Source organism: Erpetoichthys calabaricus, chromosome 13 (genome assembly GCF_900747795.2).
Source record: "Erpetoichthys calabaricus chromosome 13, fErpCal1.3, whole genome shotgun sequence".
In the NCBI taxonomy this organism is placed as follows: domain Eukaryota; kingdom Metazoa; phylum Chordata; class Cladistia; order Polypteriformes; family Polypteridae; genus Erpetoichthys; species Erpetoichthys calabaricus.
In genome coordinates, this window is record NC_041406.2 from 106,233,054 (window position 1) to 106,247,970 (window position 14,917).

The window sequence follows — 14,917 nt, forward strand, 5'->3', positions numbered from 1 at the left end:
ATCTATATATATATATATATATATGTATGTATGTATGTATGTATGTATGTATGTATGTATGTATGTATATGTGTATATATATATATATATATGTATGTATGTATGTATGTATGTATGTATATGTGTATATATATACTAGCAAAATACCCGCGCTTCGCAGCGGAGAAGTAGTGTGTTAAAGAGGTAATGAAAAAAAAGGGAAACATTTTAAAAATAACGTAACATGATTGTCAATGTAATTGTGTTGTCATTGTTATGAGTGTTGCTGTGTTTTATATATATAAAATACACACACACACATATAAACATATATATACATATACACATATATATATACATATCTACATATATATATATATATATATATATATATATATATATATATATATATATATATATTTATATATACATATACACATCCACATCCACATATCAACATATATATATACACATATATACACACACACACGCTTTATGGGTGATGATTGCTTTACTCTTTTTATCTTTATTTTATTTTATTGTAGAATCAACTCCTATCTGCGCACAGCAGGGCAGCCGTGGGCGGATGCGTATGGTGTATTCACTCCATGTTATCGTGCATTGCGCTGTCAGTGGTATTTTGATAAAAGAATTTGAACAACATATAAGAAGCGTATAAATTATTTAACAGTAAAACATTACCATTTAAGAAGTAAAGTTACATTAAGTACTACTGCAGTGCCTTCGGGTATACCTCATTTTTTGTTTGCCCATTACATGCTTAAATGTATAAATTTTTTGGTGCACCTACCCGAGAACACGCGACATATAACCGAGCGTGGGAGAAGCATGGATTTTAAACACGCGTTGAGTTCATCTGCTGGTCTCCCTCGTGGAATAACTGGTAATGTTTGACTAAAATGTACAGCGAGCAAAACGACATTACCTCCTATTTTTTTTTTTACGATCTCTGAGATGTTGCTTTTTTCGGTTCAAGGCTTCATAAGCTCTTTTATGTTGTATGGTGTACTTATCCCAAACCATCATCTTTGAATGTTGCAAGACTTTCGCCTTGTATGTAGATTGGGGTAATTACATTCATTGCATTCCTAGTCTGAATCACAATCTGATTGTATGGGTGGTTACCTGGCACTGTAGGGTTGCCACCCGTCCTTTAAAATATGGAATCGTGCCCGCGTTTGAGAATGAAATTGCGCGTCCCGTTTTGAATCAATACTGGACGGGATGTATCCCGTATTTTTTTTATCATTTTTTTTTTAAAGCAGCGTCTCATGCAAATCATCCCACACGCATTTTATGAAGATGCCTCCTTTCCTACTTTTGATTGGGTAATACTTGATGTCATCGTTAGTTTGATTGTTATTTTTAACTGTCCAGTGAGGAGGGCGTGTCTTTTAAGTACAGTCTGCAAAGTGTTGGCACTGAGATGTGGCGTCAGCGCCATAGTTGAAGCCCCTAACGTTGCGGTCAGCAAGTCAGCTAACATCCGCCATGTGCCGTCTTTCAGTTGCGAGAAGCAGAGCATAGAATGGTTGAAACTGTTGCCACTAACGTTGCGCCACGGCGTGTGGTTCGTTTATACCTCGTGTCTTCTCATTAAACTTTTATCTCGCGAATATGTTATTGCAATCCGCAGCGGGAGCGTTTCTATAAACTTAATTTAAACTTACGTTTTACACCGTGCTTTGTTTCCCTTATGAACATGCTTGTATGCTTAAGTCGCTCCGTTCTCAATTGTTTAATTAATTTTTTGGTCTTCGCTGTTTGCGGCTGTTCCTCCATTTCCCCCTACTTTGTTCTTTTATCTCGCGAATATGTTATTGCAATCCTTAACGGGAGCGTTTCAATAAACTGATTGAAAATAGTTTTGCATTTACCTTTTTAGTAAAAGGCGAGCTTTTAAGCCTGAGAAATCACCCTGTAAATGCACACGTTTAATTGGACATGTGTTAATATGTATGGTTACACAGTATTAAAAGACAGTGAACAACGTCAGTTACCTTTCTTCCCGCGTTTGATAAAAGGTGAGCTTTTAAGCCTGAGAAATCACCCCGTAAATGCACACGTTTAATTGCATATGTGTTAATATGTATGCTTACACAGTATTAAAAGACAGTCAAAAATTAACGTCATTTACCTTCGTTCCCGCGTGTGACTCGTGCTGTAAATGTCTTCCTTGTTTTTAGTTCACGTGATTACGTAGGAGGCGTGATGACGCGATACGTGACTCCGCCTCCTCCATTACAGTGTATGGACAAAAAATATGTTCCAGTTATGACCATTACGCTTTGAATTTCGAAATGAAACCTGCCTAACTTTTGTAAGTAAGCTGTAAGGAATGAGCCTGCCAAATTTCAGCCTTCTACCTACACGGGAAGTTGGAGAATTAGTGATGAGTGAATCAGTGAGTGAGTGAGTCAGTCAGTCAGTGAGGGCTTTGCCTTTTATTAGTATAGATATATATATATATATATATATATATATATATATATATATATATATATATATATATATATATATATGTATGTATGTATGTATGTATGTATTTATGTATGTATGTATATGTGTATATCTATAATAATAAAAAGCAAAGCCCCCACTGACTGACTGACTCACTCACTCACTCACTCACTCATCACTAATTCTCCAACTTCCCGTGTAGGTGGAAGGCTGAAATTTGGCAGGCTCATTCCTTACAGCTTACTTACAAAAGTTAGGCAGGTTTCATTTCGAAATTCAAAGCGTAATGGTCATAACTGGAACATATTTTTTGTCCACACACTGTAATGGAGGAGGCGGAGTCACGTATCGCATCATCATGCCTCCTACGTAATCACGTGAACTAAAAACAAGGAAGACATTTACAGCACGAGTCACACGCGGGAACGAAGGTAAATGACGTTAATTTTTGACTGTCTTTTAATACTGTGTAATCATACATATTAACACATGTGCAATTAAACGTGTGCATTTACGGGGTGATTTCTCAGGCTTAAAAGCTCACCTTTTATCAAACGCGGGAACAAAGGTAACTGACGTTGTTCACTGTCTTTTAATACTGTGTAACCATACATATTAACACATGTCCAATTAAACGTGTGCATTTACGGGGTGATTTCTCAGGCTTAAAAGCTCTCCTTTTACTAAAAAGGTAAATGCAAAACTATTTTCAATCAGTTTATTGAAACGCTCCCGTTAAGGATTGCAATAACATATTCGCGAGATAAAAGAACAAAGTAGGGGGAAATGGAGGAACAGCCGCAAACAGCGAAGAGCAAAAAATTAATTAAACAATTGAGAACGGAGCGACTTAAGCATACAAGCATGTTCATAAGGGAAACAAAGCACGGTGTAAAACGTAAGTTTAAATTAAGTTTATAGAAACGCTCCCGCTGCGGATTGCAATAACATATTCGCGAGATAAAAGTTTAATGAGAAGACACGAGGTATAAACGAACCACACGCCGTGGCGCAACGTTAGGGGCAACAGTTTCAACCATTCTATGATCTGCTTCTCGCAACTGAAAGACGGCACATGGCGGATGTTAGCCGACTTGCTGACCGCAACGTTAGGGGCTTCAACTATGGCGCTGATGCCACATCTCAGTGCCAACACTTTGCAGACTGTACTTAAAAGACACGCCCTCCTTACTGGACAGTTAAAAACACCAATCAAACTAACGATGACATCAAGTATTACCCAATCAAAACTGGGAAAGGAGGCATCTTCATAAAATGCGTGTGGGATGATTTGCATGAGACGCTGCTTTAAAAAAAAAATGATAAAAAAAATACGGGATAAATCCCGTCCAGTATTGATTCAAAACGGGACGCGCAATTTCATTCTCAAACGCGGCACGATTCCGTATTTTAAAGGACGGGTGGCAACCCTACAGTGCCAGGTAACCACCCATACAATCAGATTGTGATTCAGACTAGGAATGCAATGAATGTAATTACCCCAATCTACATACAAGGCTTAAAGTCTTGCAACATTCAAAGATGATGGTTTGGGATAAGTACACCATACAACATAAAAGAGCTTATGAAGCCTTGAACCGAAAAAAGCAAGATCTCAGAGATCGTAAAAAAAAAAATAGGAGGTAATGTCGTTTTACTCGCTGTAGATTTTAGTCAAACATTATCAGTTATTCCACGAGGGAGACCAGCAGATGAACTCAACGCGTGTTTAAAATCCATGCTTCTCCCACGCTCTGTTATATGTCGCGTGTTCTCGGGTAGGTGCACCAAAAAATTTATACATTTAAGCATGTAATGGGCAAACAAAAAATGAGGTATACCCGAAGGCACTGCAGTAGTACTTAATGTAACTTTACTTCTTAAATGTTAATGTTTTACTGTTTAATAATTTATACGCTTCTTATATGTTGTTCAAATTCTTTTATCAAAATACCACTGACAGCGCAATGCACGATAACATGGAGTGAATACACCATACGCATCCGCCCACGGCTGCCCTGCTGTGCGCAGATAGGAGTTGATTCTACAATAAAATAAAATAAAGATAAAAAGAGTAAAACAATCATCACCCATAAAGCGTGTGTGTGTGTATATATGTGTATATATATATGTTGATATGTGGATGTGTATATGTATATATATATATATATATATATATATATTTAGATATGTATATATATGTGTATATGTATATGTATATATATGTTTATATGTGTGTGTGTGTATTTTATATATATAAAACACAGCAACACTCATAACAATGACAACACAATTACATTGACAATCATGTTACGTTCTTTTTAAAATGTTTCCTTTTTTTTTCATAACCTCTTTAACACACTACATCTCCGCTGCGAAGCGCGGGTATTTTGCTAGTATCTATATATATGTGTGTGTTAATCTTAAGGTGCGACAGTAGACCAACCCAGTAATGAAGCTAATGAGTACACTTATCCCTGAAGGAAATAGGTAAAGGGTAAGCAGAGGGGAAAATCATGATAATACAAAAGTAATACGCTAGAGATGCACTGGTGTCTCACATCATAGTTCATTTCAAGCTGGAACATTTGCTGTTTTGGTTTACTTGTTCTCCCCACATTTGAACCAGTTTTCTATTATAGTCTTCATTGGCGTCTTTACAGCAAGGCGATAAAGTACAATACAAACAGTCAGAAAAGCACCTAAACTCTATATGCTTTACCCCTTCTCATTCATAAGAAGATAAAATACTATTTGCAAATCATGAGAGTCTAAGGATTTCAATATCAAATAAAACAAGAATGATTATAATAACTTTCATTTAAAATTTTGTCATTCGTCTGTTCTTCATGAATTAGTTGAGTACGTTTGCTTGATAGAGAGCATCTAGAATGTGAACCAGAATTAATATCAGTCAAAAATGTTTGTGGGTTAGAAAAAAAAATTGACAAATGCCATAACTATAGAATGGTTGCATGGAAGCGGAAAGGCAAAAAAGCAGCATTTCTGAACATAATATTTAGCACTTCAGGTCTATATTGCTCTTTGAGCAGTAATATGCAATGCCCAAGCTGTAATGATCAATCAGACTATTTTTCTAGAAGCATAGTGCAGGAGATACCCTGACTGATAAAGTTGTCCATAATAATAATAATAATAATTCATTACATCTATAGTGAAATTATGATTTCTCAGTGTGTGTTATCTTGCCCATTTCCTGACTCATCTCCCAACTATACATGTAGTTAATCATTAAGTACCTTACTGAAACAGCACTGCTTCTGAAAGTGTCAATTAGAAATGTGTAAGTAATAGAAGATAAAGCATTGGAATTCTATTGGGCAGAACTCTGTCTTCTTATTTGCCTGTGGAGTTGGATGGTACTGTAAACCCTGTTTTAAAATGTAAACTTTTAATGTTACCTTTTAGACTGTCCAAAACATTTTTAAACTATATTTGTTTAGTATTTCATTGTCAAAGACAGTCTCAAATATGCTTTGGGCTTTTCTTTATGTAGAGTTTGTTTCAGTACCTGCTTCTGCCTGTAGATGGCTTTTTCATCTTAAGATAAAGTGAACCACATAGATGGAGGTATATACAAGATTTTACAGAAAGTACAGTATATAGAGTGGAAAACCTCTTTAACCTGTGCAACTTCTAACTGGAAAGAATAATACAATAAGACTGTTCATCTTTTAACTTGATGGAGATGTAAAAATTATTTTTATGAAAATTGCAGACTAAAATGTGTATATTCCACCATCATTAGAAATAATTTCAAATAACCTGCTGGTTGAACAATGGTTTTTTGGGTACATATTTATGCAGAATGAGAACAATTCTAGTTGATGTTTCATAAATCCAAGTGATCATCTTCATCCCAGCCTGCACAATTTCATGCTGTTCTCAAATAAGGAGTTTACCATAGAGCAAAAATGCCACTATCCACCAAACACTTGTAGTGACCCAGTGGTTTGATTTCAATGACAACAAAGTTGGCTGCATTTTTTAGTTTTCTAACACAAATAATCAGAAACCAATAAATCACCTGTGATAGAACTTGGTGCATTGGACCATGTTTCAGCATCGAAATGGCATTAGTTCATTGGCCTTCTTGTAAAGAAACTGCATCATACTTTTCACACAGAATTGCAGGTGCTGTCAAATTCTATGCTAAATAGATTCTATGGTACAAACAAGCTGATCTGGTAGCTCAAAATGATTCGCTACCAGTATTAAATAATGTTGATTCTAGCATTTTGACAGTAACGGTATCTGTACATGAGCAAAACCTAGTTCTGAACCTAGATACAAAAATGTAGTGCTATTATTTCTGAGGCAGTGTGAGCAGGGTGCAGCAACATGGCTACTGGACACTTTTATTAACATTGACGTGTACAGTTTAAAATATTCGACCAGTAGAAGACAAATATAGGTTACAAAAATGCAAGTAAAATATGTAAACAGCAAATGGTCTATATATGTCTGCCCTTACTTACTCTTGCTTTCTGCCAGTTCGTGACTTAATTATTGCAATATAATCTCAAGTATTGTACTGAAAGATTAGTAACTCAATCACAAGCCTTAAAACATACTGCTTTAACAACCTACACAGGATAAGTAATAAAATACTCGACCATCATATTAAGAAGTAAATAAGTGTCTAATTACTCTACCTGAATTCCTTCCATTTATGGAAAATGTCCATTTCCATGGCTTCAGTCTGTTTTGGGGTAAACCTGAATTCTGAAACCAACTCTGGAGAATGCTCTACAGGGTCACAGTCCCCTAGCTCAGCTGCATTGAAAAATAGCCAAAAAGAAAAGATTAACAAAAGGGTTCAAGACAGTGTGAAGATCTGTATGAATATAATAGAGAAAGGATTCCATCATATGTTTCAAAAATAAATCACAGTCTCATCAGCCATTGTAAGATCTACTGATTGCTTCAAGGAAGGAAATAATTATCCTTCCCTGCAAGGGATAATATAATTACTGTACTAGATTTCAGCTAAGTGTTGACTCAATTCATTACTTTAATATTTAAAATCATTTGTATAAGACCATTTGTAGCATTAAATATACAATAATGCTACATATATGTTTTCAGAAACACAGTAAAGAATTGTATTAAAAACTACTAAAAGGTTTAAAAAAGATTTTATAAACCATTCATGAACATCCACATAATTATTTTTCTTTATTGAGAATTAGATTCTGCAATATTCTAAGGATATCCTTCATGTTAGCTGTACCAGAACCAAAGAATTACATTAAAGATGTGATAAAAAACATGCTTCCTTCCTGTCACCACATTTTACTGAATACCTTAGAAAAATCAGTTTTTGAATAGGCATAAAGTATAATCCCTGTAAGCAGAGGCTCACTTCGACATTTGCTATACGAATCATATTGTCTTCCTCACATTTGTGAAGATGCAGCTACAGTATAGATATTATAAAAACAACTTTTTTTAAATGTAATATGGTACAAACTGATTTTTAATACAGTCAAAAAATATATGCTATATGCCAGAGACAGTGACATTTTACTAGTCATATATATTTTTTTTTATAAGTATATAGATATGCAATTACTTGCCAATTCTAAAATAGCACATTGTGACCCTGAATGTGTGTGTGTTTGTGTATGTATACGTTTGGTCTTGGCCCTGAGATATATTTGTAAAAGGCACAGACTGACACAGAGGCACGTGTCAAAACACACAAGCACTTTTATTTTTCTTCAGCTGGAGGGCATGTCTTCCCCGTAATCCCTCCAGCCACAACACAGTCCCAAATAAAGCACTTAAGACCAACTACACAATCCTGTCCTTCCTCTGGCACCACCACTACTCCCAGGCAACCTCTTCCTCTCGATTCTGGCTCCTGAGTGGTGGGTGCTGGCCCTTTTTATAGCCCACCTGGAATGCTCCAGGTGCTTGATCACCTGTTGCTAATTGCTCTTCCAGGCGGGGCTGTAGAGGTGTCCAGGTTGGCTTCGGGATCCATGCAGCACCCCCTGGCGGCCACCCCAGATCCCCACAGGGTTGTGGAGAACTCCATCTCTCATGGAGCCCTGAGGGAAACTGAGGCACCATCGTCACCCAGGGAGGCTGCCACCAAGCGTCCCAGAGGAGGTACTGAGGAGCCCATGGCTGCTCCCCCGGAACATATGCAGCAGGGGCGTCCCGGCCAGGCATGGGACCTGGCCGCCCATCACTATATATATGCTGTGACGATGCGGGTTCATCCCACGCTCCCATTGTCCTTACGGAGAGCCCTGAACTCGACACCGTCGGTAATGTCACCGAGATAAGCTGACAAATGAGGACAATTCTCTAATGAAGCCAGGGGATAGTGCAATCAGTGCAAAGGTGCTTTTATTAAAAATCAGCAAACAAAAACAGTTAGTGCAGTGCTCCACAGTTCCAATAAATAATACATAAAAACAAGTGCAAAGCTGGAAAAGAAAATCAATAAATAGATCATTTAAAATCAGAGGTTAAAAATGCAGTCTCTCTCATCCCGATCTTGACACACCTCCTTCTCTCTTTCTCCCAGGCTCACCCATAACTCGCATAGCGGGCGGAGACCCAACAGTAACAAGCTCCTTTCAGCCGACCTCTGTCTTGGCTTCCTTATGGACATCACTGCCAGACCGTCCAAGGTTGGCTCTCCTCCCTTCATCCTTTGCACTCACGTAGTCACTCCTCAGATCCTTCGGGAGGATGCCTGCCTTGCTCTCCACACTCCACCTATATGTTCAGTGTGGCAAACTAGCCCATAGAGCGCCACAACCAAACGCTCCTTCGTGGGGCCCCAGCTCATTCTGTCTCCTCCTTCTAGGTGGCCAGATCCATCTGCTAAGACCACTCTTCACGTCTTCTAACCTCTCATTTTCTTCATCTATCCATCTATATCGGTTTCTCGATCCATCTATATATACATATCCCCGTGCCACCGTGGGTGTAGCGCCTTAATCACACGCTGCAGGAAGCCAATGATGCAATTGAGAACGATCGCACGCACACGTGCAGGTGCGACTTGCTCCAACTACCTCATTAACTCCCCGCAGTTGTGCAGCCCCATGGAGTCACAAGGACTGAGTTTAAGAAATACTGCTGTAAAGAAATTTACCATAATTTAACAGTTAATTGACTGGAATTCAAATTATGCAAATATATACTGCATATAAATAAATAAATAAATATAATATATAAAATGAATGCAGTAAACTCCTAAAATTTTATCATAATTACTATTAGATTGATTAATATCAATTAAAGACTAGACTAGACTTTAATACTTTATATTAAATGTAAAGTATTGATAAACAATTTATAACTGTGCTATTTCATTCATAGATCATTTCATTAATCTGCAGAATGTCTAGTGTTAGAATTTATTTTTTAAATATATGAGGGAAAAAAAAAACTCACCAGAAATTTATGATAATATATGCATTTTTTTGTTGTACATACATAATTTTTATAGATCTTGTTTTACACTGTACTAATTACTCATTCATAAATCTTGAGGCGAGATTATAAATATCTATATATATAGTTCAAAGCCGCCGACAAGTAGCCACCCATGGAAAGCACGCAAGACAACCATGGCCACCAACTCTAAGACCATTGGATACGACGAAAACTCACAGAGCCACGCCCACCAACTCAGACGCAGCAACTCACAAAACACGTCGTCATTGGATACGACGATAACTCGCCAAGCCCGCCCACTACCTCGGACGCAGCACCTCACAACACAGGGTGTCATTCACATTCGTCTCTGCTAGACTCCACATGCACCTCTGAGCCATGTTGACTTTTTATTATTCTTTTCGGTTGTGACGCATGCACCATCATCGCAAACTGTTTTACACGCCATGGTCTTAGAGTTGGTGGGCGGGTCTCCGTGAGTTGCTCTTGCGAGCAGGCACATGACCAGGCGGTGTGTATGCTTTGAGAACGAGGGTGGACGCGGCAGGACCATGTAAGAAGAGGCATGTTTATGGCGGATGTGAATCGCTGAATGAGCGTGCGACAGCGGTCCTCCAATTGTCAGTCACGGACAATTGTATGTTTCCCTCTCAAAACACAATGAAGGAAGCAGTCTTTAAAAACCAATAAGCCCTGTGCCTCTGTTTCATTAGCGTCTCACCTGCTTCATCGATTCAGGCCCTGCAACAGTCGAGACGCTCTCTCAGCAGATGACCTTCTACACAAGCTGTGTGTGTATGTGGGTGGGTGGGTGTTACTTAATTAGTTACTCGAAGGATTTCAAGATATAATATGCACAAGCAGTAACACTGCAAAAGCAGCCCAAACCAGAAAAGACGGCTGGCAAAAAGTGGCCGACAAATTAAACGCGTGTGCATTGTACTTACTGAAAACAGCGTTACGGATTTTGCAAATGTTCATTTTTTTCCCTCCTTTTAGACAACTGTGTCTTTCCGGAAGTGTTCAGCCATCAATAAATAATTATGCGGCGTATGCCTACAGGAACACGTGCAGCGAGCGAGAGAGAACGAGCGACACACACACACACACACACACACACACACACACACACACACACATACACACATACATACATACATACATACATACATACGTGCGTGAGAGAGAGAGAGCACTGGACACATAAGAATAATAACACTTCGTTACATTGATATAGCGGTGTTCTCAGTATTCAAAGCGCTATCCACACAGGGAGGAACCGGGAACCAAACCCACAATCTTCCACAGTCGCACTACTACTGCGCCACAAGGCAGTTAAAGAATGCACTGGGCTCGATTTTGTTTTCACTTCTGTTTACAGCGATTGGGTCGTAAATAGCATTGCTGCAATGTTACTTTTCTTGGTGGCTTATTACATTACGGATGTTTCACATGTTCATTTATTCCCCTGTGCTTAAAACACATTAAAAGAGTATTTCTCAACTGCGACTCCAGAACTGCACAGTACGCAAGCTATATTAAGCGTCAACAACGAAGACCCGCTACACCTTAATCTACAAGTACTGACAACTGTGTCGTTCAGGAAGTGTTCACCCATCAATACATAATTATGCAGCGTATGCTACGCCACGGGTTGGACATACTTACCTGGCCGGGGTGCCTCCATAATGAAAGGACCGGGGGAAGGAGCTTGCATGAGGCAGTACCTTCCCCGGGACGACAGAGGGCAGCCCCCCTGGCTTGCTACAGGGCCATGTGTTTGGAGCATGGAAGCTTAACCCTGCTGAGGCTCATAGCCACCAATGGGGCATGTGGAGAACTGATGAGAACCTCCTTTGCAGGGCTGCCGCAACACCCGGAAGGAGATAACTCTATTCTGAGAAGCAGTTGAAGCTTGAGGGAGGAGTGGAGGTTTAAATGAACAGTGAACAGAAACAAGAATTGTGTATTTATTCTGCTTGGTGCTTTGTACAGTGCTGTGGGGAGCGAGGGAAAAGCACTTCCCCACTGAATTAAATGTGTGCTGTGCTGAACTTGTGGGCTCTGTATCTATTGTGTCAGGGATTTGAGGAGCTGTACACCCTCTGGTGTCCACAAGTGGCATCCCAAATGGGACTTCCTGGCCGCAGGTTGGCAGGAGACCCTTAAATTTTTTTTTTGTGGCCAATGCAGACACCTGCGGGTCCTGTCTGAAATCTCTGCTGAAGACTTGGGGCAGCTATTGGCTAGCCCCCAGAACTTCATTTCCCATAGGCCACCATGGGACCCAAAAGAGTACATGCAGGAGAGCCGCATGCTCACTGGCTCACAGGGCTTATGAAAGCCTGGTCTGCTGCCAGCCGAACTAATTTAATGATTTTGCAGTACGGGAACCGGAGACAATCTTCCAGCCCGTACATGCTTTGTTGCGGATTGGTGGAGGTATTAAAAAGGTGATCGGAGAACTGGAGGAGACCGCCAGGGCGCTGTTGGAGAAGGCAGAATTGTATCTGTTGCAACTGGGATCGGTCTTTCCAAGGCAGACGTTGTCGCAGCGACACCGGTACCGCAAATAAAAAGGGATATCTGAGTAAACTGCCTCCTGATTTTAAATCTGAGGGAAAACGAGTAGCCAGAGGTCCAACAGTTGATGCAGGCATAATAGTTGATCACCTGGCAAAGGACAAGAAAGAAAATGGGCTGAAAGAGATGGCATGAGGTCTCTGTTTATGTCACAAAGAGACCCAGACTGTCGCTGCACCCCAGAGAAAAAGGGAGATCAATAAGAAAAAGACTGGGTCTCCTGACATTGTTAGCATGTGAGTCTGTGCACTCATGTGTGCCAAAGGGCTGCTCCCTGCGCAGTTAGAGGGATAAGCCAACCTTGGCTGGGAGTGTGGCGGAACAGGACATTCTATCCTGCTTCTGGACCCACAGGGTTCGGATGCCAGGGCAGGGACGGCTGTGCTACAAATGCTACTGACTGGGGCACGGCTGGCGATATTGTCCTATAGGGAAGCCAGAAAGCAATACTTTTGTTTATGTGTTTCATGGCAAAGCCATGGGCTGACTGACAGTGGTAACCTCTCCTGAAAGAAGACAAGCCTCACAGGACTGGAAGTTTCACCCCATGGGCCTTAGCTGAGGGAGGGGCGGTGTAATGGACAGCCAGGATTCTTACCTGACTGGGACATCTCTGTAACGGAAGGACAGGGGGAAGGAGCTTGCATGGGGCAGAACCTTCCATGGGATGAGAGAGGGCAGTCCCCCTGGCTTGCTACACGGCCACAGGTTTGGAGCATGGAAGCTCGGCCAGAAGGAGATTGCTATACCCCTGGAGCAGTTCCAGGTGCTCTATAAAAGGGGCTGCCTCAGTCCATTTGGAGAGCCAGAGTTGGGAGGAAGCAGATGAAGCTTGAGGGAGGAGTGGAGGCAGAAGAGAAGACTGAAGAGAAAAAGGGATTGTGTATGTTTTGTGCAGTGCCATAGGGAGCGAGGAAAAAGTGCCTCCCCAATGAATTAAACGTGTGCTGTGCTGAACTTGTGGGCTCTGTGTCTGTTGTGTCAGGGGTTTGGGGAGCTGTACGCCACCCACTGTTCACACCATGGTATCTTTGAAAGGTACAACAGGTCTATGGGATTTTGGAGTTGCTGCTGCCTGACATATGTCCCCTGTATTAATTGTTCCCTGACCCAGTTGTTAATCACGACATGCTTCTTAAACCGTTCCTCTTGCACTGAAAGGAGCCGCAGGCAGTGATCGCCACACAGAATATATTCACTTCATGATATTACTGCTCTCTGAACATTTAGAATGCCAAGATAAATACTTGCTTTAATGCATTTCATCATGAAAATGATATCATGAATTAAACATGTGGGGACACGATGGTGTGGCGGTAGTACTGCTCCCTCGCAGTAAGGGGTTGGGGAACACTTAATACGAAACATTTAATGTGCTACATTAGTTTTGAATGGTTTGAGAAAATGTAGTAAATTACACATTGATTTTAAGACGAAGTTTACAATGTTCTACTTTAATGACATAAAAAAAATTAAAAATACGAATACAGTAAAGAAAAAAGTGGAAATGTCGAGAACAAAGTCATATATACACATACACAAACGTACTGTATATATATATATATATATATATATATATATACACACACATATACAAACATATGCACACACATTATATTATATATATATATATATATATATATATATATATATATACACACACACATACACACACACACACACATATATATATATATATATATATATATATATATATATATATTTATATTTACAAACATATACACACACATTATATATATTATACTCACTCGGTATACGAACAAGACAGTTTCCCTTTCAGTATGTGCGCGCCGATGATTTCCACAAATGTTGCATTGTTCTCGGTCAGACGTGCGTGCTTGCACGTGCGTGCGTGCTTTCACTGTGAACTCTTTGTGGTCTATTTCATTTCTCTTTCAGTTCGTACGTGCCGATTACTGTATTTAAGCACGTGTTCAGCCTCTCCCTGTTCATTATTCTCAGTCAGACGTGCGTGCTTTACCTGTTAACTCTTTGTGCTCTACAGTATTTCGTGTGCTTTTGCAGTTAACTATGGCTTCTAAGCAAGTGAAGAGTGGTGAGAAGAAAGTGTTGCAATGTTACTTTTCTCTTTTTTCAAATGTTCATTTTTCTCCCTGTGCTTAAAACTCATTTAAAAAGAGTGTTTACAGCGATCGGGTTGTAATGCTATTAGCGTGAACTCCTGTAATGTTACTTTCTTGGTTGGCTTTTAAATAAAGTTCGGATTTGTTCAAATGTTCCTTTTTTTCCCCCCTATGCTTAAAACTCATTTAAAAAAAAGTGTTTATACAGCGATCGGATTGTAAGGCTATAGCGCGAACTGCTGCAATGTTACAGAGAGAGAGAGGGTTCGCGTGCTGCTGCTGAGAGAGAGAGAGAGAGAGAGAGAGAGAGAGAGAGAGAGAGAGAG

The 14,917-nt window shown here is 39.8% G+C and overlaps 1 protein-coding gene across 1 annotated transcript in view; it reads right to left on the minus strand.

Annotated features, from left to right (window-relative positions):
* Nucleotides 1–14,917, minus strand: part of epb41l4b (erythrocyte membrane protein band 4.1 like 4B) — a 547,093-nt gene that overhangs the window by 261,479 nt on the left and 270,697 nt on the right. Inside the window, exon 7 of the mRNA XM_051936130.1 lies at nt 7,137–7,257. Within this exon, the coding sequence (XP_051792090.1) occupies nt 7,137–7,257 (121 nt within the window). The remainder of the gene's footprint in view (nt 1–7,136; nt 7,258–14,917) is intronic.